This window comes from Martes martes (assembly GCF_963455335.1).
Source record: "Martes martes genome assembly, chromosome: 9".
NCBI classification, from domain to species: Eukaryota; Metazoa; Chordata; class Mammalia; order Carnivora; family Mustelidae; genus Martes; species Martes martes.
In genome coordinates, this window is record NC_137896.1 from 117,883,251 (window position 1) to 117,909,635 (window position 26,385).

General features: G+C 48.6%; 2 protein-coding genes across 2 annotated transcripts; both read left to right on the forward strand.

Moving 5' to 3' along the window:
- The first annotated feature begins 393 nt into the window (after positions 1–393).
- Positions 394–7,522, forward strand: LOC308349015 (intraflagellar transport protein 172 homolog). Its single transcript, XM_080813555.1, has 6 exons — positions 394–719; positions 4,106–4,249; positions 4,473–4,585; positions 5,023–5,062; positions 5,638–5,717; positions 7,490–7,522. The coding sequence occupies exons 2-6, from the start codon at positions 4,130–4,132 to the stop codon at positions 7,500–7,502; spliced, it is 366 nt and encodes a 121-aa protein (XP_080669681.1). The 5' UTR covers positions 394–719; positions 4,106–4,129; the 3' UTR covers positions 7,503–7,522.
- Positions 7,511–26,082, forward strand: LOC308349152 (intraflagellar transport protein 172 homolog; the record flags this gene model as incomplete). The annotated part of the gene is given in 24 exon segments (XM_080813673.1): positions 7,511–7,519; positions 7,523–7,627; positions 7,629–7,708; positions 8,608–8,731; positions 9,128–9,223; positions 10,833–10,994; positions 11,359–11,412; positions 11,630–11,671; positions 11,675–11,733; positions 11,910–11,995; positions 15,902–15,979; positions 15,982–16,013; positions 16,837–17,004; positions 20,428–20,491; positions 20,596–20,805; positions 20,808–20,850; positions 20,980–21,115; positions 21,200–21,316; positions 21,635–21,777; positions 22,323–22,389; positions 22,549–22,641; positions 22,888–22,997; positions 23,111–23,240; positions 24,994–26,082. Coding segments are annotated over 24 exon segments (3,297 nt in total), but the record flags the coding sequence as incomplete, so codon positions are not given.
- Positions 26,083–26,385: the final 303 nt, after the last annotated feature.

Here is a 26,385-nt window from a genome sequence, read left to right on the forward strand (position 1 = left end):
ACAATTACCTCGCCACTCTGTCCCCTCCCGCAGGGGATGTGGGATTCCTCCTCCCAACGTGGCTAATTCCACCCGGGGAGGGAGGGCCCGGAGGGGCCCTCCCAGGTGCCCGAGACCCTCGCACCTGCGCCTCTCCCTACGCCGCCCCCCACCCCCGCGGGCTCCTCGGACGGAGCCGGGATCAGCGGCAAAGGGAACCGGGAGGCCGCCAATGGGAGGGTCGTGGCAGGAGTCCCGGGAGAACCGGGTCGGAGGACCGGGGGGTGAGGGGGATGAAGGCGGCGAGAACCCCGGCGGGGCGGGGCGGGGCGGGGCGGGCCGGCACGTCCCGGTCGGGCTGCGGCGGAGCGAGCGCGGCCAGCTCTGCAGAAGGCGGCGGCTAACTAGCCGGGACGGTCACATCCCGCTGCAGGGGCCGGCGGAGCAGCCGCACTGCCTCCCGCACCGGGACTCCGGACGGCGGCCAGGCCGCGCCGGCACCGCCCCCCGCTCAGGGACAGACTACGCGGCCCGGCCGAGCTCTGGGGACCCCCGCAGCCGCGCGGCCCGCTCCCGCTACGCCGCCACCTGCCCTCTGCCCGCAGCTCGGTCCCGCGCTGCCCGCCGCGCCGGGCCCGCGCCGGGATGGGGCAGGTGCAGCGCCACGCAGCCGGGCGATGGGCCGCCCTCTGGCCACGAGCAGCCCCCCGAGGCCTGACTGACCGCGAGGACCGGCGGAGGTGGGTGTGGGCCGGGCAGAGCGGCGCACTGGGGACGCCCGGGTGATGCGGGGGCGGGGAAGGCGTGGGGAGAACGGGCGGATCCGGGGCTGCTGTGGGCCGTGGGGAGCCCGGGAGAGCTGCTGCCACCCGTGCGTTCTGCGCAGTCCTGGACACCCCCCCCCCAACAACTCCTGCCACCTCCAGGAGCCCCGCCTGAGTATTCAGTTAGCTATCATTATTAGCCTTGCGATACCCCGTGCAAATCATATAGCCTATTTGGGTTCAATCCGGGCCGCTGCAAAACGTATGAAAGCAACCGCCCTGCCTTCCTCCAGGGTGGTAAGGATTAAAAGAAATATTCAGCCACACTTTACTCACAATTCCGGTGCGAGAAATACCGCCATTACGTAGGACCTCGAGTTTCCGGAGGGCTTGTGGGCGTGGCTTGAGCTGGAGTTTGCAAGCAACGACAGGATTGGTTGAAGAGAGGATTCGCGTCCTCTCTGGGTCCCGCCCTAGACCTCACTGCGCCTGCGTACGTTCTGTTTGCTTCACGGCGAGCTACGTGATGTGTCGCGCCCTAGTCGCCTCTGCGTCAGGGGCAGTCGCTGCGGCTGCGTGGCGGGTTGTCCAGGTAACGACGGGAGTTGTCGCTGACTGGTGGCATCAGAGAGGCAGGTGTTCGTCATGCAGTTGAAGCACCTGAGGACCCTGAGGAGTTGCGTGCCTGTTCCCTCCCTCGCCAGCCTTAACGTTCCCAGAGAAGTGGGGGAACTGACATCTTCACGATGTGGAGCGCCTACTGTATGCGGAATCGCTGCTCGGTCGGTAGTGTGCAGTAGACGAGACGGACCGCTAACGTCGGTAGCTTTCATTCCGTTTCATTTGACATCAGTTGTGCACGAGGCCCCGCGCTGGGGGCCCATGTAAACAGCGAACCTAAGTCTGCGCCCAGATAAACAAGCGCTTTAGGTAAAAGCCCCAAAGACGGAGTGCGGAAGACCTCACGTTCGTTCTGATGATGAAGATCTCAGATTCGGAAAAGGCTGGGCACCGGGAGAGGAGCCATGCTAAAGAAAGGCTGCGTTTTGGAGCTAGGAGACCAGCATTCAAGTCCTAGTGGCAGCTCCACTTGAAATAAATGGTCCAATCCCGCTGACTTGAAGCCCTCGGCACACAGTCTCTGAGCGCCCACCCAACTACTTCGTTTGGAAAATGGGAGGAACAATAACAGCAACCTGAGGGGGTTTGGAGGAAGAGTTAAAGAAAGTCACGTGCGCAAAAGCCTTAGCGAACTGAAAAGTCCTGTAGAAACTGATAGACGAGAGAGAACATTCAAAATTCAAAGGATAGACTCATACAAAGCTAATGATAGTATCTGCCATAAGTGAATGTTTCATATGTAGCAAGACGGCATAATTTAAGGAGTTAGGACTGTGGTTTGTGGAGTCAGACATACGTGGATTTAAATCTTGGTACCACCCCCTTATAAACTGTGTATGTAAATTTGAGCAAATGACTTACCTTTTCTGAACCTCAGTTTCCCCATCTGTAAAATATGCATAATCATATCTGTCTCAGCGTTATGAACTAAAAGGACAATGCATGTTGAGCATTTATCAAAATGCCTAGTCTATGGTAAGATCTTGTTAAAAGTTAGTTTTTATTCTTCTACTCCCTGCCCCCATTTAATCCTCAGGACAGTGCTGTGAGGAATGAGGAAGGCTTTACAGGGAATGTGGTATGAGGAGAATAGAGGGAAATTAGAACAAAAGAGAGAAGTGCTCATTGCTCAGGAAACTGCCCCGGACATTGTAATTTAAAAATTCCTTTACCCTCATGGAATACTTGGAAGTGAAAATCCCCTTCAGTCTTTCAAAATAAGATGTCATGATGCAGGGTAGGGCAAACGACCAGGATTGGCAAAATGATGAAGGAAGATGATGAGCAAGGAAAATGAGGAACCCTCAGCCCTTGGAACCTAATTTAATGAAGCGATGGAGGGGGGTAAAGGTGGTGGTGTGGCTATTTTCTGACTCTGAGGGTTGTGATGGAGGGGAGAAAAAAAAAAAAAAGGCCTTTTAAACCTGGTACTTTGGAGGTAGGTGGGTTAGGAGTGAAAAGTAACAACGTTTCAAACCAGAGCTCTGGAGCCCAAGTAATTAATCACACAATTGGAGCAGAAGCTAAATGTTTTATTTCAAGGAGGGAAGTCCTTAGTGCAGGACCATTGAGGACCAGGTGGTGGACAGATGTGGAAGAGAATAATCCACTGGGAGATGTTAACTTCAAAATTGGACTTCTGAGCAGTGCAATTTTGAGAGCAGGGGGGGTGGGGGGGATTAAAAAAAAAAAAAACTAAGCTGGTGGCATTTTCATCCTAAATCTCAACTCTGATTGTTTTACTCCCCATTCCAGAACTTTCACTGTCTTTTTCCTACCAAATAAGCCCAAACTCCTTGGCCAGATTTCCAAGTTTTTTTTGCAGTGGCCTCACTATTCTTCCTGCCTTACTTTGTTCTATTTGCAAGATCGTTTCAGCTAAATTAAATTACTGTCTCTTAATGAGATTTGCCTTTGCTCCTATCATTCCTTCTACTTCGGATAACTTCCTCCATTTAACTACATTCAATTCTTCAAAGCTTAAAGTTGGTCATTTAAACATAAAACAATTTCAGGCTTCTCCAAACTATCATCGTGCTTTGTACATGCCTCTCTAATGGGATTTTTCCTGTTTTGCACCATGTTATTAGCTTGGGGGCAGGGACCGTATTTTGCTCTTTGTCTTCCTCTCAGCCCCTGGCTACATGCCTTTCTCCATAAGGTATTCAAAAAATATTGAAAGAGGAGTGCCTGGGTGGCTAAGTCATTAAGTGTCTTCAGCTAGGTCATGATCCAGGGTTGTGGGATTGAGCCCCACATAGGGCTCCCTGCTCACTGGGAAGCCTGCTTCTCCCTCTCCCGCTCCCCCTGCTTGTGCTCCCTCTCTCTCTGTCTCTCTGTCAAATAAATAAATAAAACCTTTAAAAAATAATGTTGAATGAAAAAAAATGTATATATTGAATGAATGGCTGAAGACCAGAACCTATTAAAAAAAAGAAAAAGCTTATCAGACCAATTGAATTTATTTCAGTTGAGCTATGAAGGAGCAAGGCCATTGCAGGGGCACATTGGTACACTTGATTTTGCGTGTCACCTCAAAGTGTATTTGCATTATGGGTTTCTAAAGCACCTTGTTCTCCTGGACCAGGGTTTTATACCTTGGAGACCAGGATGCATCTTTTGTTTTAAGGACTGTGGTGTGGAGAATTGACCAAAGTCACAGTAGAGCTAAAGGAACTAGAAATGCTTTTGTCAGTCTAGATGAACAGCTGGGCTTATTTTTGCCCCCTCTGCCTCTGCAGGATGGAGCTGCAAAGGCGACCTGCATGGCTTGGTCCCAGAACAATGCCAAGTTTGCTGTCTGCACAGTGGACCGAGTGGTGTTGCTATACAATGAACATGGGGAGCGGAGAGAGAAATCGTCCACCAAACCAGCTGACGTGAAGGTGAAGAGAGTACTGTGTGTGTCCTTAACCTGTTCATGGGGTCTTCGGAATCTGGAAAACTTCCTAACTGACTTCCCCAGCCATCTGCATAGGAAATGGCCTGCCCCATCTTTTCTCAGGATGAATCCCTCACGCTCAATACAGTCACACAAACACCTTTCCTTCTCTTTTCTCTACCATGTGTACTCATGACTTTTTTTTCTTTTCCTTTTTGAACTCTTAGTATGGCAGGAAGAGCTATATGGTGAAGGGCGTGGCTTTTTCTCCTGATTCCACTAAAATTGCCATAGGACAGACCGACAACATCATCTACGTGAACAAGATTGGCGAAGATTGGTGAGGATAGAGCCTGGGAGGTGGGGGTGACCTGGGAAAGAAGGGGAAGGCAGGAAGAAATGTCTCATCGGGGAAAGGGGAGTAGAGAAGATGATGGTCCAGGCTGGGACGTGGAGAGCAAAGGCCTTCCCGAGTCTGTTGCTGCTTCCCTATCTGTGCCTGCCTCATGTGTTATGAGATCCCATCCCTGGTGGAATCAGCCTAAGGTCAGCATGAGGACCTGTGATGGGAGCCCTTGGTGACACAGCATCTTTGTTCCTGTTCTAAAACTGCCCGGGCTCCATTTTCTGCCTCCTTTCAAGGCTCCTATGCAACGGTAGGAAACATTAGGGGGAGCAGGGAAGGTATCTGGTCTTTCTTCCCTTCCCCCAGCAACACGTGTGGCACTTTATTTATGGAAGTGTTTTTAATATGTTTTCTCTCCTTTTATTTGGCAGGGGTGACAAGAAAGTCATCTGTAACAAATTCATCCAGATGGTAAAGTTCAGACCTGTCCCTGGGAGATTGGGATGAGCAAACATATATCAGTATACCTACTCGTAAATGTAACCAGAAGTTGCATTTTTAACTTGTCAGTCTGCCCTTTCCAACTGAGAGGATGAAGGATGGTGCTGCGTGGCTGCCCGTCCTCCTTGCTTTCCTCCTTGAGCCCGGCTGTGTCCTCTTCTCCTCTGTAGGCGACTGGGGTGGTGGCATGTGGCGGGGGGTTCAGTTTGTTATAAATGCGCTGGGCTCCATGGATAGGGTTATCCTTTTCATGATTTCCTCCTTCCCGAGTGCTGTCACTTGTCTGCAGTGGCCAGCAGAGCACGTCATTGTTTTTGGACTGGCTGAAGGGAAGGTAAAGGAGGAAGAGAAACACAGGAGACGCTATGGGTGGGGATAATGGTTCTGGAGAGAGAAATACGGTTAAATGTCTCCCTTAGGGTCCAGTTATATGTTGGGGGAGAAAAGGGAAGGACCAGTTTTTTGTTATTTCCTTTTCTTTCCTTAGGATCTGGGTGGCATTGAAAGGAACCTAACCAGACTTGTATCCATTTTCCCATTTTCAGGTTCGTTTAGCAAACACTAAAACTAATAAATCATCTACCATCTATGGAACAGATTCTTACGTGGTGTCCCTGACAACAATGTGAGTAAGGAAGAGCAGTATCCCAAGCTTGGAGACGTAGGAAGAAGCGATGGGGATGTCGGGACTGGGAGACTATAATATGGAAGATGGGGAGGACTGGTAGCAGGGAGCCCAGGTAGGGTAATGTTTGACACAGAAGCAGGATTTCTTGGTGAGACAGAGTAATCTCTTTCTTCCTCTTTCTCTTCCGTTTTTTTTTTTTTCTTTCAAAGATTTTATTTATTTTTTTTGACAGAGATCACAAGTAGGCAGAGAGGCAGACAGAGAGAGAGAGGGAAAGCAGGCTCCCCAGCTCTGCAGAGCCCGATGCGGGGCTTGATCCCAGGACCCTTGGATCATGACCTGAGCCAAAGGCAGAGGCTTTAACCCACTGAGCCACCCAGGCACCCCTCCTCTTCCTTTTAATTCACTCACTTTTTTAGTTCCTCTGGGAAAGGAATTCTCTCTGGTCATGCAGATGGCACCATTGTTAGGTATTTCTGCGATGATGAAGGCTCTGGAGAGTCACAAGTATGACTAAAGGATGCTGTGAGATGGGGATAAAGAAACGCAAGATCCCTCCTAGGGGAGGTTGAACATTCAGATTGAGGTGGTTGGCGGGGGCACATTTAGATGCAGCCACAGAGAGAATTTTTATTCAGGAGGCCACAGCTTAATATTTGTGGGCAAGGAGGAATCGAGTGGAAAGGATTCTGAGAGTAAGGGAAAGTGAAAATTATTCTTATCTATGTAAAAAGTGTATTTATATGTATAAATTCATAGAAAAGAAAAGTCATTCTCAAGAGAGAAAAAGGGAAAGGGTGGGGGATAAAAGGAATGTTTATGTTTTACTTTATGTAATTCTCTATTGTTTGAATAACTTACCTTAAGAATTACTTGTAGAGGGGTGCGTGGCTGGCTCAGTTGGTGTATCATGGGACTCTTGATCTCAGGGTTGTGGGTTTGAGCGCCACATGAGGTGTAGAGATTACTTAAATAACTTAAACTTTAAAAAAAAAAAAAAAAGTAACCCCTTTCTGCCTGGGTGCCTTTCTCCAAACTAGGAAAAATCCGGCCTTAGCCTAAAGCACTCTCCCCTGAAACTAGAGAATCTCTTCTTCCCTTTTGACTCCAACCTAAAAATATGACATTAAAGGCAGGAAAGAGAAATTCGTACTTTATTGGAAGCCAAAAGAGATTAAAAAAAAGAATTACTCATGTAATAATTAAATGTATTTCTTGTGTAAAGCAAGAGTTGTATGCTCCGTGTGGACCTACCCAGCGTTAGTTAATGTGTAGGATATGTCCCTTTGGGGGCCTTATAGGTGTTTACTAAAGAACTCAACAGGGGCACCTGGGTGGCTCAGTGGTTTAAGCCTCTGCCTTCGGCTCGGGTCTTGGTCTCAGGGTCCTGGGATCGAGCCCCGCATCGGGCTCTCTGCTCGGCAGGAGCCTGCTTCCCCCTCTCTCTGTCTGCCTCTCTGCCTAGCTCTGATTTCTCTCTGTCAAATAAATACAAATTAAAAAAAAAAAAAGATAAAGAACTCAACATACAAGCCTTTTGAGGTTTCCTCTTGAGGACAATGTCAGACGTGGGTGTGTATGTCATACGTGTCAGTGTAAGAGTATAAAACCTAAAGACAGTTTGTGAAGTTCTCCAGATTAGGATGTGTTGGGATGGGAAAATGTTGGGAGGAAGATTTATACAGGGTATAAATTGTTCCTAGAAAGGAAAAATCCCTGGCTGAGGCTGTCAGAGTCAGAGTGATTGGAACCCTTTACTTCTGTCTTAGGGGAAGTTGGTGAACCACCCATGCCCACCCTAGGCCTTGGCTTGGGCAACCAACGGCATCGTGGCTGCAGGCTGTGATCGGAGAATTGTAGCCTATGGAAAGGAAGGGCACGTGCTACAAACTTTTGATTACAGGCGTGAGTGACCCTCAGGAGCGGGAGTTCACCACGGCTGCTGCAAGCCCTGGGGGCCAGTCTGTTGTGTTGGGAAGTTATGACAGGTGGGTCCCTTTCCATGTGCATCTTCTGCCTACTTTCCCTGTGTACACCTTGCTCTAGCCCAGTTATTTTCAGCCAGAGTGGGAGAATGGTTGGAAATCAAGTGTAGGTTGAAAGAGATCCTCAGGTTTTAATTCACTCACTTCCCTTGTCCTGCTCCCACCATCTGCTGGGACTCTGGAGTTCCACAGTACACCAGGATTTTGTGTCTCTGTGCCTCTGCCTGGGCCTCCACGGTGGAATTCATCTCCACTCTCTTTGTATTACCATTGCCTCTTTTCAGACCACTGGCTCAGTGTTTGTCGCATGATATTACACTTTGGTGTTTATAGTTATCTGGCTAAACTGAAACGCCCTTGAGAGGAGGACCTGTTCATTTTTTTTTTTTAAATCTCCAGTGGCTAAATTAGCATCCAGTACACAATGTATGCTTAAATGTTTGGTGATGGAAGGAAGGAAGGAAGGAAGGGAAGGAGAGAGGGATGTTGGAAGGGTAAATAAAATAAATAAAACAAAGAAAGGGCCCCGGTCCCCTCACATCAGCTTTGTCAGTCCTGTCCTTTTATCCCCTTTGATGTCACGTGGGTCTCTTCCTTCCTTTTTCTCTGTTTCTTTTTCCTTATTTCTCCCTTGCTAACAGCTCATTTTTCTCACCAGCTATGATCTCCTTTTGTTTTCTCCACTCCTATCGCTCTCACCCCATTTTGCTTTTGGCTTGATTTTCCCAACTTCCTTCCTTTTGAACCTTTTTGTCCTCTCCTATGAGATTCCCTAGCATGTGTGTTCTCTTGCACTTCCTTTCTTCTCTGATACAGCGAGACTCATCGCCTTCAGTTACCCACCCATTTCCACCCTTTCGCTCAATCTTCATCTCTTCTGAAATCCACCTCCTTAATTTCAGACTTCGGGTACTCAACTGGAGCCCTCGAAGAAGCATCTGGGAGGAGGCAAAGCCCAAGGAGATTGCCAACTTATACACCGTCACTGCCTTGACCTGGAGACGGGATGGCTCACGACTCTGTGCGGTGCGTTTTACCAGTAATCCCTTTCCGCCTGGGTGACTTTCTCCAAACGAGGAAAAATCCGGCCTTAGCCTAAAGCACTCTCCCTGAAACTAGAGAATCTCCTCTTCCCTTTTGACTCCAACCTAAAAATATGACGTTAAAGGCAGGAAAGAGAAATTCGCACTTTATGGGAAGCCAAAAGAGACAAAGAATTCTGTAGGCAGGGCTGATTTCTCCTTCTCACCCCATCACTATCCCTGAGTCCTTGAGTGCCACCTCTTTCCATCTGGTACTTCCCAAAACTGCCAGCCCTTTTACTGCCAACTCTTTCCTAGATTCTAGAACTTGGGTTTCAAGGGTGTCTCTAGATATCCTTCCGATGCCTGTTACCTTTTATGTTGTCGCTTTCCCTTCTAGGGCACACTCTGTGGTGGAGTGGAACAGTTTGACTGCTGCCTCCGGAGAAGCATTTACAAGAATAAGTTTGAGTTGACGTATGTGGGACCTAGCCAGGTAAGCAGCCGATAGCCTACTGCACCAAAATCTCCTTCTGGACACTGCCACGGTGCCAAATTTAATCCCTGGCAGAGCTGTTCTGGAGAACAGAGTGTATCAGGCAACTCTTTGGCAACTTTCCTGCTGTAGCCCTTCCAGCTTATTGTAAGACAAGATTTAAACACCAAATTTAAGGGGTACAGAGATCGCCCCTTCCATCTTCCTGGTTTAAAACGTTACTACCTGGGGCGCCTGGATGGCTCAGTCTTAAGTGTCGGACTCTCGATTTCAGCTCAGGTCATGATCTCAGGCTTGTGAGATCAAGCACCACATGGGGCTCCACGCTGGGCATGGAGTCTGTTGAAGATTCTCTCTTTCCCTCTCCCTCTGCCCCACCCATGTCTCCATCCCTCTCTAAAACAAAACAAAACAGAAAAAGCTTTATTACCTATATGTTGTTAACTGGGGAGTTTAGGATTATGCAGGTGCATAATATTGCTTTAGGGCCTCTGAACTCGTGCTCGCTTCGGCAGCACATATACTAAAATAGGGCCTCTGAACTCACCGTGTATGACATTGCAAGGTAATTTCTTAGTTCCTGAGCCCACCTTTCTGTTTTCTCTACCTCTGTCCTCTTTTCCTTCCATTTATTATTCATTGGTTCCTTCATTCTTTTTCTCTTTTTTGGAAATGTTGTTCACTTATTTGACAGAGTGTCCACACAGGAGCAGAGGAAGGCCAGAGGGAGAGGAAGCACTTGGACGTGGGGCTGAATGTGGGGCCTGCTCCCAAGACCCCAAGATCATGACCTGAACTGAAGGCAGATGCTGAATCAGCCGAGCTACCCAGGCACCCCTCTTTTTTTTTTTTTAAGATTTTATTTTTAAGGGGGCGCCTGGGTGGCTCAGTGGGTTAAATCCTCTGCCTTCGGCTCAGGTCATGATCCCAGGGTCCTGGGATCGAGCCCCGCATCGGGCTCTCTGCTCAGCAGCGAACCTGCTTCCCTTCCTCTCTCTCTGCCTGCCTCTCTGCCTACCTGTGATCTCTGTCTGTCAAATTAAATTAAAAAAAATCTTAAAAAAAAAAAAAGATTTTATTTTTAAATAACTCTAGACCCCTCTTGGGGCTCAAACCCACCACTGAGATCAAGAGTTGCATGCTCCTCTGACCGAGCCAGCCAGGCACTCCTGTTCTTTCATTTTCTGTCCATTCTCTATACATGAGCACTGTTAGGACACAGAATACAAAGATAATTGTCTGTATTATATTGTTCCTTAATCAGGATCATTTTAGCAAAGAGGTATATGAAATGACAGTATGATCAGTATACACCATGATTAAAGTAATCACAAAGATTTTCACACGAGGTACAGGAATGTGAAGAGGGTGATTACTTTTACCCCGTATGTGTTATGTATTAGCATTGAAGGAGATAATCTCTGAAAACATTTTGTAAATAGTAGAGCACTGTGTGAACGGGAGGTGTCATTTTTACCAACAATAGCCTAGGCTAGGTGAGGAAACGAGAGACTAGCTTTGTTTAACACTGTGGAGGTGGGCACGGCAGGTTCACCCCTCTTTGGGGTTGAGGGAAGCCTCAGGGAGCTCAGACTTGTACCTTACCAAGGTGATTGTGAAGAACCTGTCATCGGGGACCCGAGTGGTACTCAAGTCACACTATGGCTCTGAGGTGGAAGAGGTGAAAATCCTCGGAAAGGAGCGTTACCTGGTGGCCCACACGTCAGACACGCTGCTGCTGGGGACCCCGAACACTAATCGCCTTAGTGAGGTAGGAACCCCAGGCGGAGGGGCGGGGAATGGAGCATCGTGAGCTGCTACTTCCGGGGAACCCGGGTCCCTGAGGGGGAAGATCTCTAAGGAAAAGCTCTAAGATGCTGGCGTTGGAGACCTGGTGGACCTGGGAGTGAGACCCTGGAGATTTAGAATCCTGGACTGGGAACTCCCACTGTTGGACTGTTTTTACAGCATCTCTCAGAAGCCTAGAAGCCTAGGGCAGAATGTGACACAGCACCCCTCTTGTGCAACATCAGGGCCTTCCGAAACTCCTTCTCTCTGCCTCCTACCCCGTCCTTCTCTCAGCGTTGTCTTGGATACTTACCACATTGTTGTTATGGCCTCTCCCTCTTTTACAGGTGGCTTGGCAGGGATCTGGTGGCAATGAGAAGTATTTCTTTGAAAATGAAAATGTGAGTAGAGCTTGATTAACCAGCCATCACCATCTCAGTAGACCTCCTAGCTAAGAGAGAGCAGATAAAGAAAGGAGGGGGAGATAGGCAGAGGAACAGAATAAAGAGGAAAGTGGGAGTCACTTTGCACTGACAAGACATCTCCCTCTACTACCGTTGACCATGCAGACTTCTTCGTGCAAAGTTCCTACCACGTGACAGTTCCCTTCATCCCCAGGTGTGCATGATCTTCGATGCTGGAGAGCTAACCCCGGTGGAATAGGGGAGTAATGATACCCTGGGTTCTGTACGTACTGAATTCATGAACCCCCACCTCATCAGGTAACCCCACAAGGTTCTCTAAATTTTTGAAACCCCAAAGAAGTCCCTTTTAACCTCTAATTCCTGTATCCTGAAGATTAATCTAAAAACTTCATCCCATATGGTACTTTGGGGCCCTTGCGAAACATCCCGATGACCCAAGTCCATTCTGCCTTACCTCACCCTTCGTGTTTCAGTGTCCATATTAATGAGCGGCGTCAACGAGGGATGGAAGACAATAAGAAATTGGCTTATCTTGTTGATGTTAAGACTATTGCTATAGGTAAGACTCTCTCATAATTCTGGTAACAAAACAGATGTTTATAGTATGCTTCCATATCACAGGGGTGTGTAGAGTGGAGAATGCAGGAACCTGAGAGGCACCAGGTAAATGTATGGCCCTGCTCTCACAGAGGGTGTGGGAAGTGTTCTAACCCACGTGTGTGAGTCTGCGTCTAGCTGTAGAGATACAGATACACTGTTACGCATATCAGCTTGTCCCTGTAATTATTCATGTTCTTTAGGCATGTATCTTAGGGCTAGGAATTGTGAACTGTAGAGCGGAACCATTAGTAAATTTATGAATTTTCCTGTTTAGACTTAGGACATAGGATAATGGACTGTTTGAACCGGAAGGGGACTTATTTTCTGTAGAGTTTGACATTGGTAGCCAGTGATGACAAAATTTATTTGAATTTCACAAATGTTCACTTAAATAAATACATCTTATTTTATATATTAATAATTAGCTCTGGGGACAGCTGGGTGGCTCAGTCAGTTAAGAGCCTGCCTTTGGCTCAGGTCATGATCCCAGAGTCCTGGGATCAAGTCCCACATCAGGCTCCTTGCTCAGCAGGGAGCCTGCTTGTCCCTCTGCTTTCTGCTCTCCCTGCTTGTGCACTCACTCTCTGACAAATAAGTAAAATCTTTAAAAAAAATTAACCGTATCATGAAATGTATCAAGTATAGAAAAATGGTTTTAGAACAGCCCACTATTCCTTATGATGTATAGAGAATAACATATCCATGTAGCGTCGTTAAGAACAAGGGTCTAGAGTCAAACCTCCCCACTTCTGCAATTATACTTGTGTGATCTTAGGTCAATTTCTTAACTTTTCTGTATCTCAATTTCCTCATCCACAAAATGGGGATAAAAATCGTACCTACCTTATATGAAAAGCACTTAGACTAATGTCTGGCACATAATAAGCACTTAATAAAGGTTAGCTATTAATAATATTATTATTACTTGTGTACCCATACCTAGTTCTTTTTTTTTTTTAAGATTTTATTCATTTATTTGACAGAGATCACAAGTAGGCAGAAAGGCAGGCAGAGAGAGGAGGAAGCAGGCTCCCCACTGAGCAGAGAGCCCGATGCGGGGCTCGATCCCAGGACTCTGAGATCATGACCTGAGCCGAAGACAGAGGCTTTAACCCACTGAGCCACCCAGGCGCCCCCCCACCATTCCTAGTTCTATCATGTCCTGTCCTTTCATTATATTTACTTGAGATCTTTTTTCTCTCCTCTTACTGAGGGACATTTAAGTTGTTGGTTTTTCACCATTTCCAGTGTTTTGGTTCTCTCAGGTTTACACCTAGAGCGAAACTGCTGAATCATAGAAGAGGTACATCTGTAATTTCGCTAAATCTTTCCAAATTGCTCTCCTAAGAGATTGTACCAATATACATTCCCACCAGCAGTTAGAGGTCCCAGTGTTCTGCATCCTCTCCAATACTTGAAATTGCCTGACTTCATAATTTGGCTCAATCTGACTTATGTGAAATAATACTTCACCGTATTCATTTTTGTTGTTGTTCATTTGTTTATTGGTGTTTGGATTTGTTCTTCTGCATTTTGCCAGTTCTTATCCCTTGCCTATTTTTAAAATCAGGCTGTCTTTTCCGTATTGACTTGAAGGAGTTCTGTGTATGTGCATATCTAGCCTTCGATGGTGATTTGTGTTGCGGATATTTTGTCTCAGCCTCTTTTAGTGTTCAGACATTTCTAATTTTAGTGTAGTTCATTTAATCACTTTTTAAGAAATAGTTTATGATTTTTTAAAAGATTTTTCTTTATATATTTGACAGATCATAAGTAGTCAGAGAGGCAGGCAGAGAGAGAGAGAGAGAGGAGGAAGCAGGCTCCCCGCTGAGCAGAGAGCCCGATGCGGGGCGTGATCCCAGGACCCTGAGACCATGACTGAGCCGAAGGCAGAGGCTTTAACCCACTGAGCCACCCAGGCGCCCCTTTTTTTAGGATTTTATTTATTTATTTATTTGACACAGAGAGAGAGAGAGAGAGAGAGAGAGAGAGAGAGATCACAAGTAGGCACAGCAGCAAGCAGAGAGAGAGGGGAAAGCAGGCTCCCTGCCGAGCAGAGAACCTGATGCTGGGCTCAATTCCAGGACCCTGAGATCATGACCTGAGCCGAAGGCAGAGGCTTTAACCCACTGAGCCACCCAGGTGCCCCTAGTCTGTGATTTTTGAGGTCTTGTTTAAGAAGTTTCCCTGGGGCACCTGACTGACTGAGCCAGAGGAACATGTGACTCTTGATCTCAGGATCGTGAGTTTGAGCCCCAAGCTGGGTGTAGAGTTAAATAAATAAATAAATAAATAAAATGTTTAAAAAAGAAGAAGTTTCCTTCTCCCTCCTATATTTTAATATTTTTAGATTTTGCTTGTCACCTGGAATTAATTTTTGTGCATAATGTGGGTGTGGCTCATATTTTACTTTTTCCGTGTTTAACCGTTTATTGGAAAGCCGTTCTGTACTCACTGATTCGTAATGTCACCTCTTATAAATCAAGTTTCCAAATACACATGGGTCCGTTCTTAAGATACTTTTACAGTTCATGAGTTTTATGTTTCACATCAGATTGTTGAGTTGTTATGGAAATGATGTAGTATGGCGGCCCATGTTCCAGTGGCAGGAAGGAGCTGTGAGACTTTGGACAAGTCATCCCACTACACAGGGCTCGTCTTCAATAGTATATAAAATGACAGAGTTCTTCTCTTAACCTTTTTTCACTAGTGACCCCTTTGAGTATCTAATTAAAATCATAGATCGTGGCGTGCCTGGGTGGCTCAGTTGGTTAGGCCACTGCCTTCAGCTCAGGTTGTGATCCTCGAGTCCCGCTTTGGGCTCCCTGCCTGGCAGGGAGTCTCCTTCTCCCTCTGACCCTCCCCTATCTCATGCTCTGTCTCTCTCTCTCCCTCTCAAATAAATAAATAAAATCTTTTTTAAAAAATCATAGATCCTTTCCCAGAAGAATATACATAAACATAGAATTTTGTATATAATTTCAGGGTGTTCACAGAGATAGGGTCCCACAGCTCTAGTATTCTGTGATTCTACTTATAAATTGAGCCATTGAAGCATGGCTTTATCAAGTTGGCTTTTAATTCAAGGAAATTTCATTTTTAAGTTGGTCTTCCCAGTTGTAGACATTAGCTGGCATTTGGTCTTGAGCTCCAGCACGGATCACGGCAGGACGTTGCGCATTGGTAACGTATACAAATAAGAGCTGTGAATGTGCCGTGTTCAGGAGACTCCCTGAAAGCATCCTAGCCAGGCCTTAAGTGTGATCATATCTTACATTGTCTGCAAAATTCACACCAACCTAAAATTCTTATCCTCAGCACTCTCAGCCTGACTTTAATCAGAGGCTCCTTCTGTTTTGTCTGTGTGCCTTCTCCACTGTTTGCCCCTCGGGGCTCTTACATCATTGACACTCAAAGTACAGGGAACTCCTTGCAGCAAATATGTTCATCGAGGTCATTTCATCCATCAGCTTTCTCTTCGTGGTTGTGCTGGAACTGGGGCTCTTCCTTAATGTGCTCAGTGCTGCCTTCCAGAGGATTTCTTGAGTAACGGATGCCCGTTGCTCTGATGTGTTCTGATCTGCTATGAGACAACTCCAAGATCCCAGAGAGGAATCTCATTTCTTGATGGATCTGGACCTTTTGAGTTAGCTACAGAGTTAAACAAAATCTCTACAATTTTAGTAGAAATCCAGTATTGTAAGCATCTTAGCAAAATTATGTCATCTTCCTCATACTCTACACGGATGCAACATTCTTAAAGCCCAACGTAATAATCAAAGGCAAGACTTTTGCAGGCTGCCTTGTGTCCTGTCTATGATTATGTGGAATCTGTCTTCTTAACCCTGTCTCCTTTACTTTGTAGTGGATCTGACTGGTGGCTACAACATTGGCACCATCAGCCACGAGAGCCGTGTGGATTGGCTGGAACTTAATGAAACGGGGCCAAGCTTCTCTTCAGGGACCGGAAACTTTGTGTAAGAAGGGTTACTAAGGCCTTAGCCATTGAGTAGTCCATAGAGGATGTGGTACTACCTGCTGCCAGGGATTGCGGGGGGCAGGATGGGCATAATTTCTTGGTGCACTATGCCATTAACATAGCAAAAGGCACAGAAGAATCAACACTGTGTCTGTTATCATAGCCCATACCTTAAGAAGATGGTATTGTGATGGCACCAAAGTCAAGAGGGAAATTTGGGAGCTGGTTTCTCTTTTACTGTTCCCAAGTCTGTGCCCTCGTGAGACTGCCTCACCCCCGCATGCCTGGCTGACCTTTACCCACACCTGTGGCAGCATTCCTCAGCTACACGTACCCCACAGCGTTAAGGCTGGCTCGACAGTCTGCCCCGAACTCCTTATTGACTCTGATCTCAATATGGTATCACCAAAGAGCTCAGCCTCAAGGGCAAAGAGACTATCTGGTGATTTTTCTTTTCGTGTTCATTGTGATGTGAAAGCCACATCGCCGATTTCCAGACCATTTAATGTGCGGGGTGGCCTTCCTTTTGTGATCCAGTCTGGCAACTCTGGCCCAGAGTTAAACTCTAAGAACGAAAGTCTGACCTTCAGCTAACTTAAATTTCTGGGTGTAGCTCTGGGCTCACTTGGTCATCCCTTTTGGGCCAGAGTCAGGATGTACCAAGTCAGCATAAATGTCGAGCACTGCAGGCTAGTAAGCTTTGAAATTCAGCATCTGCCTGACTGGTGGGTCAGCTCGCCACATTTCGTCAGAGAAATGGTCGATATCAGAAGCCACCCCATAGCCCCTTCTGTTGCGCTGTCCACCTCTTCCTTCCGCAGTTGCATCTATACGATATTGAAAGCCGCTCGAAGACGACGATCCTCAACTTCTGCTCCTACGTGCAGTGGGTCCCAGGAAGTGACGTGCTGGTGGCTCAGAACCGAAACAGCCTGTGTGTGTGGTACAACATTGAGGCACCCGAGAGGGTCACCACATCCTCTCTTAGGGTACGTCGGTGCCAGGGGACCTCAGACATAGTGTCCCACTGATCAGTTAGGGCCCTGGGGAAGCTCCAAAGGTTATTTGGTTTTCTGTGGCCCACCACCCATCATCTCTGTGATAGAGTCGGCAAGTAAAGCTTAGATCCTTGCCCACAGTGCGCTAGGCCCCAGAGCCGTCCTTGTTCAGATTCCTGACATTGTATCCTGTCCTCTCTATTACAGTGACCCTGGGGAATTCACCAGGTCATAATGAGTTCTCTTAGGCTGGAAGAGCCCCCATAGTGGGGGCAGTTCTGTCAGTTCCTGGGTGAGGATTCTCTGTTGTAAGCTGTTCAGAGCTCCTTTTTTTATCAGACTGAAGATCAGTCCCTCTCCCGTCCTGCCAGCATCATGTACATTCCCGTGACCTTCCAGAATCTGGGAGGGAAAACAAGAGAGGCCCCGTGCTAGGCTAGGATGACTGATGTGGGTACAGAGCGAGCATGTGATAGTTCTTTTTGCCTTTTTTCTATCTCTCTTCTTTCCCTCCTTTCTTTCCTCATTTTAGACTAATTAAGTTTGGCGCTTGGGGGTTGTTTTCTCCTTTTTGAAACACATTTTTCACATTTTTGCTTTAGAGGTCATACATTTGACTCCTAGAGTGGTTACCCTTGGAAGTTTACCATACCCTTAAATTATTCTGAATACTTTCAGCTTATTTAGCATCTGACCCCTGGCAAATGATACAAGGACCTGAACTTTGATTACCTCCCCTTTGCCATTATTGCCCAGTATTTTTTTATCCCCAAAGTGAGACGTTATTCTTTTACACAGCCGGAATTTGGTTACATTTGCCATCATGGTGCCAGTTTCTCTGCTCACTCTTCTTGCGTTGCTGACCTTTGCTCTGGAGTTACCTCCTTGAGAGGAAGTGTTTTGAAGATGAATCCTCAGTTTCTGAAAATTACCGGAATGGAATGATCTGAAAATGTTTTTATTTGGCATGTTCTTGAAAGAACAGTTTGACAGTTTTTCTTAGTCTTTTGCAAATACTGTCGTCCCATTGACTGACCCCCTTAGTTCTGAGAAGTTTATTAACAGCTCCTTGTGTTGTCTTGTTGGCTTTTTTTAAAAAGATTTTATTTATTTATTTGAGAGAGCAAGGGGAGGGGCAGAAGGAGAAGCAGACTGCCCGCTGAGCAGGGAGGGATTGCGGGGGCCTTAATCCCATAACTCCAGGATTGTGACCTGAGCCTAAGGCAGAGGCTTACCCGACTGAGCCACCCAGGCGTCCAGGTCTTGTTGGTTTTAAAGTCTTTTTTTTTTTTTTCAGCATTCTGAAGCTTCAGTACAAAATGTCTGCATATAAATGTCCTTTTACTTAACTGTGCTTGGTGTGTATGCGCACGCGCGCGAGTGTGTGTGTGTGTGTGTGTGTGTTTCCCATCTGGGAGGACACCTTGTTCCTCAGCCATGAGCTCTTTAAATGTTGTTGCTTCTCTCGAACTCTCTTTCTCACCCTCAGAACTCTAATTATGTATGTGTTCTGTCTTGTCCTGTCTTTGTGCCTCTATCACCTCTTATTCTTCCTTCCTCCTTCTCGCTCCATGCTACATTCTACATAATTCCTTAAGAAACATCTTGCAAGGGGCTCCTGGGTGGCTTGGCCCTCAAGTGTCTGCCTTTGGCTCAGGTCATGATCCCGGGGTCCTGGGATCGAGCCCCTGCTTGGGGCTCCCTGCCAGCAGGAAGCCTGCTTCTCCCTCTCCCACTCTCCCACTCCCCTTGCCTGTTTCCCTCTCTCTCTGTCAAATAAATAAATACAATTTTTTTAAAGATTATTTAAAAAAAAAGAAACATCTTGCAAGGCAGGGGTTCACTTTCACCATTGTCTCATCTGCTATTGAAATCACCCACTGAGTTTTCTTACTTCAAATATTGAATTTTTCGTACGGTTTCATTTGGTTCTTTCTCTAGTCTGCCTGGTCATTTTTTCTAGTATATTTGCTGCTGAAGGGAACACAACCTGGCCATTTTTTATGGTCTCTTGTCTCTTGCTTAATTTTTCATTCCATCTCTTAGGTCTTTAAACATTCTACATTTCTTTCATATTCCATAACTGATTTCTTCCGTAATTTTTTTCAAAAGATTTTATTTATTTATTTGACAGACAGAGATTACAAGTAGGCAGAGAGGCAGGCAGAGAGAGAGGAGAAAGCAGGCTCTCCACGGAGCAGAGAGCCCGATGCGGGGCTTGATCCCAGGACTCTGGGATCATGACCCGAGCCGAAGGCAGAGGCTTTAACCCACTGAGCCACCCAGGCGCCCCCCGTAATTGTTATTTTAAATATTGGAAATCCTTGGACGTCCAAAAGTGCTGTAGTTATTGTTATTGTTTACTCCTTTATTGTGGTTAACTTCTATTTTGGTACCTTTTTTTTTTTTGGTATCTTTTTTTATTGGGGGGCTTACGTTACATTGAATATAATTTTTAGAAGCTCAAGGGCCTAACATGGGCATGTTTTCCTCTAGAGATGATCAGTGTTTGCTTTTGCAGGAATCAGGCATACTAATGACTTTTGTTCCCTTTCCGGAAGAGAGGATCCCAGATTTCATGACTCATAGATTCTCAGAATCGCCCCCTCACCCTGCTGGAGGACCCCTGGTTTATTCACCCGCTGCTGTGTTTGCCATCAGGGCAACTGTACCCTTTCCACTTGCTCCCCTGTTTTTTTCCTGCTCAGGTTTTCGCTTACCGGCTTTTTCCTTTTTTTTTTCCTTTCCTTTTCTGTTTTTTCCCTTTGCTTTCTCTTCTTCCCTTCCTTCCTTTTCTTCCCTTCCTTTCCTCCCTACTTTTCCTCCCCTTTCCTCCCTCCCTCCCTTCCTTCCTCCCTGTGGGAGACTAGGAAGCTTGCCTAGTGATTTCTTCAGGGGACCTAAGCAACGAATGTATTCAGAAGTACGGCCCAGGTTAAAGTTGTATTTTAACAGGACTCAAGCTGGAAGCAGAAGTGGTTGCACACTTTGTCAGGTTACCTCCAGGCATTAGTGCGGGCACAGCTCTGAGTGTACAGGAACCTGAGGGCATTCGTGTAGATAAGGGATTCTTAGCTGCTTGAAGGAAATTAAACGCTGGGCAAACAAGGGCCGCTGTAATTCCCTCAGCGTGTAAGCGCCAGGGTGGGGTAAGGCTGGGTCTGTTCTGCAGTGGAGTCGGTGGAGACACCTCTCTGGGACTGTCCCCACTTTCCTTGGACTCTGATGTCCCCTCTTCACCAGCCTCCTTGAAAGCTGAGAAAGAGCACCAAAATAGAAAAGTCTGGAGGGCTTGGAGACCTAGCCACAGGGAAAGGCAAGGATGAAGAGGCCCTTGTTCCAAACCTGTAATTCCGAAGCGAGCAGAAGGGTTTGGGAGCTGGGGAGCCCCAAATGCCCCTCCCCATGCTGTAGTCAGAGTGGCAACTTCGTTCCCTGCCTGCGCCCAAAACCCGGTGGGTACGGCGGGAGCACGGGAGTGAGAACACGTGCCCAGTACAGGGCATCTCTGGCTTTTTTGCCTGAACAGAATATAGTTCTGACTTTGCTCCTTATGGTCTTGGAATTCCCTAGACTGACCAGGAAAGCATCCGTACACAAACCCCTGTGGTTGTTGGGAAGGTTCAGAGTTGCTGGGAACACAGGTCACCCCTGAGTCGCGCTTCCCTGGGCACTCCGCAGCCCCCCTGCTTCCCTGGGAAGTGCGCCTGAGGCTACTGGGGCTCTGCGTGTCTGCACAGCTGGCAATGAAGTGCATGAGGCCGGAAGACGTGTCGGTGCTGTACATCACCCAGCTCAGAAGATGGAGAAGCAGGGCAAGTACCCGGAGGCGGAAAGGTGAGCCGCAGCCCCAGGGGAGGCGTGCAGGGAGAGGGGTGCGTCTGAGGATGCGCGCAGTCTGCCTAGAAGGCAGTGATGCAGGAATCTGGGTCGAGGAGGCCCCGGGTGTCTCTCTCCCCTCCGCAGGCTCTATGTGACAGTGGAAGAGCCTGATCTTGCCATCACCATGTTCAGAAAGCACAAGCTGGATGATGATGTGATCCGCCTGGTAGGGAAGCACCACCCAGATCTCCTCAGTGACACACACCTACACCCGGGCAAGGTGAGCCTTTCTCCAGTCTCGGCCATCTCTTCCCTGAACAGGCTCCACGTCCCCCTCGCCCCATCCTGACCCTCCTTTCCCCAGGAGCTGGAGGCTGAAGGCCGACTGCAGGAGGCCGAGTATCACTACCTCGAGGCTCAGGAGTGGAAGGCAACGGTGGACATGTACCGGTCCAGTGGGCTTTGGGAGGAGGCCTACCGGGTAAGGAGTCCAGGTCGCTCTGGGGATATGCCCGTTCCTTTTCCCCACTCTCAAGGGACGCATTCTGAACTGGTCGTGGGTCTCTTTGAAAAATGTCCATACTGACAGGCAAAATTTCACATGCGGTAGGAGGGGTCTGTGGACTACCTGAAGTCCATCCTTGGCCCCTGAGCAGGCTAACAGACCCCAAAACTGAGCCGTCTCCCAGTTCTAGTAGAAAGCCCTGACCCTTGTCAAAGCTGAAGTCCGATCAGAGGGGAGAAGGGAGCCGCCATGTGGCCCTGCGTGGGAGGATTGCCAAATGGCTTTGCTTCACAGGTGGCCAAGGCTCACGGAGGAGCTAATGCCCACAAACACGTGGCCTATCTGTGGGCAAAGAGCCTGGGAGGAGAGTCCGCAGTGAGACTGCTTAATAAGCTCGGACTCCCGGAAGCTGCCGTTGACCTCGCCGCTGACAACTGGTGAGGCCTCAGGGCTTCTCTCCACTGGCCCCTTTCGAGAGAGAGCCTCTGCGTAGACAAGGAAAATTGCTGTATAGCTGAGAAGTGTTTCTGAAGACAGAGGCAGGAGTGAAGAAATCCTCAGAAGAACGTGATGGAGAGGCAAGGAATGAATCAGTAGCTCTGCCCCTGTTCCCCGGGGGCTCAGAACAGTGTTTAGCTGTTCTAAGAAGATGGAAAGTGATCAGCCTTTTTCCTTCTTTTTCAAAAAGACCTCTTTAAAGTAATTACTATCCCCAGTGTGGGGCTTGAACTCAACCCGAGATCAAGGGTCACTCATTCTACAGACTGAGCCAGGCAGGTGCCCCGGAGAGAAGAGCTTTTAAAGCTTTTAAAGCTAAGGTGCACTAAGCCAGTAATTGACTTCTGAGTCAAGGAAGTGTGCTTCTGTTAAATGCAAAAAGAGCTTTTCTTAAGCAAATGTTGCAAAGACCAGTGATAATCCTGCATGGAGTCAGATGGCTGAGGGTCCTCTTAATGTTTTAGAGAGACAGTTTTTCTGCTAGCGTAAATGTGGCTCAGGAGGAAGTGGTGGAGAACCCGGAGCCCCTGCTCCCGAGGCAGAGTAGTGCTGTGAGGCTCACTGCGGTCCCCTGCCTCGCGCCCATCCCATTCCTTTACGCCCACTCGTCGCAGGAAGCACAGGCTTTTCCGAGTGTCCCCCGACCCACGTCCTCCTTTACGTGTCTGTGTGCTTCTGTGTCACGTCATATGGATTGTCTTGTGGGGCAGGCCCGGGGGGCCTCGGAGGAGAAGGACTTTCAGAAAGCAGAAGGGCTGCTGCTTCGGGCCCAGAGACCGGGCCTGGCCCTCAATTATTATAAGGTAGGGCACCGGATTCAGGGCCATGAGGGGGAGGGGGAGAGAGTGTAAGAACCCACAGAGCACTACACTAACCACTACTCCTGGGAAAGATCCAGAGAGTTAGCATTGGAGAGGGGGAAGGAGACGAGAAGGAGAAGAGAGGTCCAAGGACCTAGGGATCCGTGGCCCATAGTAGAGAGCACCTGTGTGGCAGGGGGAAGGTGTCATGCCGGCCTCTGCCTTCCTGATACCTGGAAATCTGAGCAGGAGGCTGGATTATGGAGTGATGCCCTGCGGATCTGCAAGGACTATGTGCCGGGCCAGCTGGAGGCCCTGCAGGAAGAGTACGAGCGGGAGGCTACCAAGAGAGGGGCCAGGTATGACGCCAGGAGGCAGCAAGCGTGGGCAGGGCTGGAGAGTGGGTCACAAGGTATGCACAGGATAGGCCAGGCTGCCCAGCCCGTTCTGGTCACGTGTACTCTCATCTCAGGGGCATGGAGGGGCTCGTGGACCAAGCTCGCCAGTGGGAGCAGGCTGGAGAGTATAGCCGCGCTGTCGACTGCTACCTCAAGGTGCGGGACTCAGGCGGCAGCAGCCTGGTGGGCAAGTGCTGGATGAAGGTGAGGCAGGCTACACCCTTCCTGGCTGTCCACTTCCCGGACCGCTCTCACAGCCAGATTCCTCCTCCTCAGACATTGCTTTTTCCTCCTGGGCCTCTCATTTTCGCTCAGGCAGCAGGTACCTGCTGAGTGCTTGCTAGATGCTAGAGCCAGAGCTATGAAAACTATAAAAGGGGATCTGAGGCAGAACCCCTAAGAGCCTGAAATTGGGGGAAGTTGGACCACTGTGGTTCAACTAATTGAGTACCTGGGTGAAAACTAAAGGATGTGATTTGAAGTGGAGTTCAGTGGAGGGGGAGGTCTCGACGGAGAGGGAGGGAGACTGTGTGAGGGAGGGGGTAGACCTGGGACCAGAGCTGGAAGGGCAAATCCAGAGGCCAGAGCTGGGGCCAGATGGAAGCCAGGAAGAAAGCAGAGGCTCCTCCTCTACATAGGAGCTCCTAAAAAGAAGCATCTAGCCGGTTAAGCTAAGTCAGTAGGTTTCATCAATTCCTAAACATATATATAATCACATTTTATTATCTTAGAAATTGGGTTGCATGTGATGTTTTGTGTGTTTTTTTAAAGATTTTATTTATTTATTTGACACACAGAGAGAGATCACAAGTAGGCAGAGAGGCAGGCAGAGAGAGAGGGGGAAGCAGGCTCCCTGCTGAGCAGAGAGCCCGATGTGGGGCTCGATCCCAGGACCCTGAGATCATGACCCAAGCTGAAGACAGAGGGTTAACCCAGTGAGCCACCCAGGCGCCCCTGCATGTGAACTTTTAAATGATGTCTCTGGGGTACCTGGGGGACTTGGTGGGTAAAGCATCTGACTCTTAATTTTCGGCTCAGCACAGGATCTCAGGGTTGTGAGATCAAGTTCTGCATTGGGCTCTGCACTGGGTGTGGAATCTGCCTCAGATTCGCTCTTCTTCTCCCTCTGCCCCTCCCCACTCGTGCTGTCTAAAACAAAAACCAAAAAGAAGTAAATGATGCATCTTTGATTCAGAGAAATATGGTATTAGGAGTTTGAGGGGGATGTGGAGTGGGCGCCACTGATCCCAAGTCTGAACGTCAACTTCCCCCTGGCAGCTTCCGAGGGGGCTGCGGCTGGAGTGAGTCACGTGACACGACTCCCTCCTCTGAGACCCCGCCCTGGGAAGCTGTAGGTGGGGTTTGGAGCCCCAAACCTGGCTTCAGGGCCTCTTCCTGGCGTTCCATCCATTTGCGCGACACCAAATATCCCTTCACCCTCCATTCCCCCCTCCAGCACGACGAGTGGTCTTTCTAGGTGGAGATCAATTATTGCCCCTTTATTTATCTTAGAGAAATTACAGACCCATTCCCGCCCTCCCTCCCCCCAGGTAGAGAGGCATAGAGGCTCTTTGATTGCTGAGGGTGCAGGTTTGGGAGGCAGTGGCTGAGCAGGAAAGAAGCCAGATAAGGGGCAGGTCGGTGAAGGCTTGAGCCAGTCAGTGAATAATGGGGACGAATCTTTTCTCATCTGTTAGCTTCAGGCCTCTAAACTTGGCCTGTTTTGGAGCATTTTGTGTGTGGTCCCTAGGAGACGTGTTTGAGTAGCCCTTGCAATCTTCAGACAGACCGTGTCTGAGCCTCTCCCTAGGAGAGCTGTGTTTGAGTCTCTCCTTAGCGGGACTGTGATGGGTTCCCGCAGAGGGACTGAGATGGGTTTTGCCACACCAACTGTACTGGCCCCTTTCAAGGTGGCTCTGTTGGCTCTGCTCAGAATGACTGTGTCTGTTCCTCTCAGACCGACTGCGTCCACTTCTTTCAGAGGGACTACAGTGAGTTCTCTCTGAGGAACTGCGACCACTCCTCTCAGAGGGCCTGTGCTGTCTACTCTCAAAAGGGCTGTGTCCTCTCACCTCTAAGGGACTGTGATGAGTTTTCTGAAAGAGACTGCGACTGCTCCTCTCAAGGGGACTGCGACATCTCCTCTCAGAGGGACGGCGACATCTCTTCTCAGAGGGACTGCGATATCTCCTCTCACAGCGACTCTGAGGGCTCCTTTCAGAGGGACTGTGATGGCTCCTCTGAGAAGGACTTCGATGGCTCCTCTCAGAGGCACGGTGATGTCTCTTCCGAGGAAGAATTCGATGGCTCCTCTCGGAGGGACTGTGATAGCTCTTTAGGGAAGGAATTCGATGGCTCCTCTCAGAGGGACGGTGATGGCTCTTTAGAGAAGGACTTCGAAGGCTCCTCTCAGAGAGACAGTGATGGCTCTTTAGGGAAGGACTTCGAGGGCTCCTATCAGAGAGACTGTGATGGCTCTTTAGAGAAGGACTTCGATGGCTCCTCTCAGAGAGACGGTGATGGCTCTTTAGGGAAGGACTTTGAGGGCTCCTCTCAGAGAGACTGTTATGGCTCTTTAGAGAAGGACTTCGATGGCTCCTCTCAGAGGCACGGTGATGTCTCTTCCGAGGAAGAATTCGATGGCTCCTCTCGGAGGGACTGTGATAGCTCTTTAGGGAAGGACTTCGATGGCTCCTCTCAGAGGGACGGTGATGGCTCTTTAGAGAAGAACTTCGAAGGCTCCTCTCAGAGAGACAGTGATGGCTCTTTAGGGAAGGACTTCGAGGGCTCCTATCAGAGAGACTGTGATGGCTCTTTAGAGACGGAGTTCGATGGCTCCTCTCAGAGAGACGGTGATGGCTCTTTAGGGAAGGACTTTGAGGCCTCCTCTCAGAGAGACTGTGATGGCTCTTTAGAGAAGGACTTCGAGGGCTCCTCTCAGAGGGACGGTGGTGGCTCTTTAGAGAAGGACTTCGAAGGCTCCTCTCAGAGAGACGGTAGTGGTTTTTTAGGGAAGGACTTTGATGGCTCCTCTCAGAGGGACTGAGACGGCTCTTTAACGGAGGTCTTTGATGGCTCCTCTCAGAGGGACTGTGATGGCTCTTTAGAGAAGGACTTCGATGACTCCTCTCAGAGGGACTGTGAGGTCTCTTCTGAAGAAGGCTTCGGTGGCTCCTCTTAGAGGGACTGTGATGTCTGTTCCGAGGAAGACTTTGATGGCTCCTCTCAGAGGGACTGTGATGGCTCTTCTGAGAAAGACTTTGGTGGCTCCTCTCAGAAGGACGGTGATGGCTCTTCTGAAGAAGGCTTGGGTGGCTCCTCTTAGAGGGACTGTGGTGTCTGTTCCGAG

Bases quoted from the DNA above. Each gene is read 5' to 3' on its own strand.
- LOC308349015 (XM_080813555.1), top strand. From the start codon at position 4,130: ATGGCTTGGTCCCAGAACAATGCCAAGTTTGCTGTCTGCACAGTGGAC. The intron at 4,250-4,472 runs GTGAAGAGAGTA...TTGAACTCTTAG, and splicing joins CCAAACCAGCTGACGTGAAG to TATGGCAGGAAGAGCTATAT. The intron at 5,063-5,637 runs GTAAAGTTCAGA...TCCCATTTTCAG, and splicing joins GTAACAAATTCATCCAGATG to GTTCGTTTAGCAAACACTAA.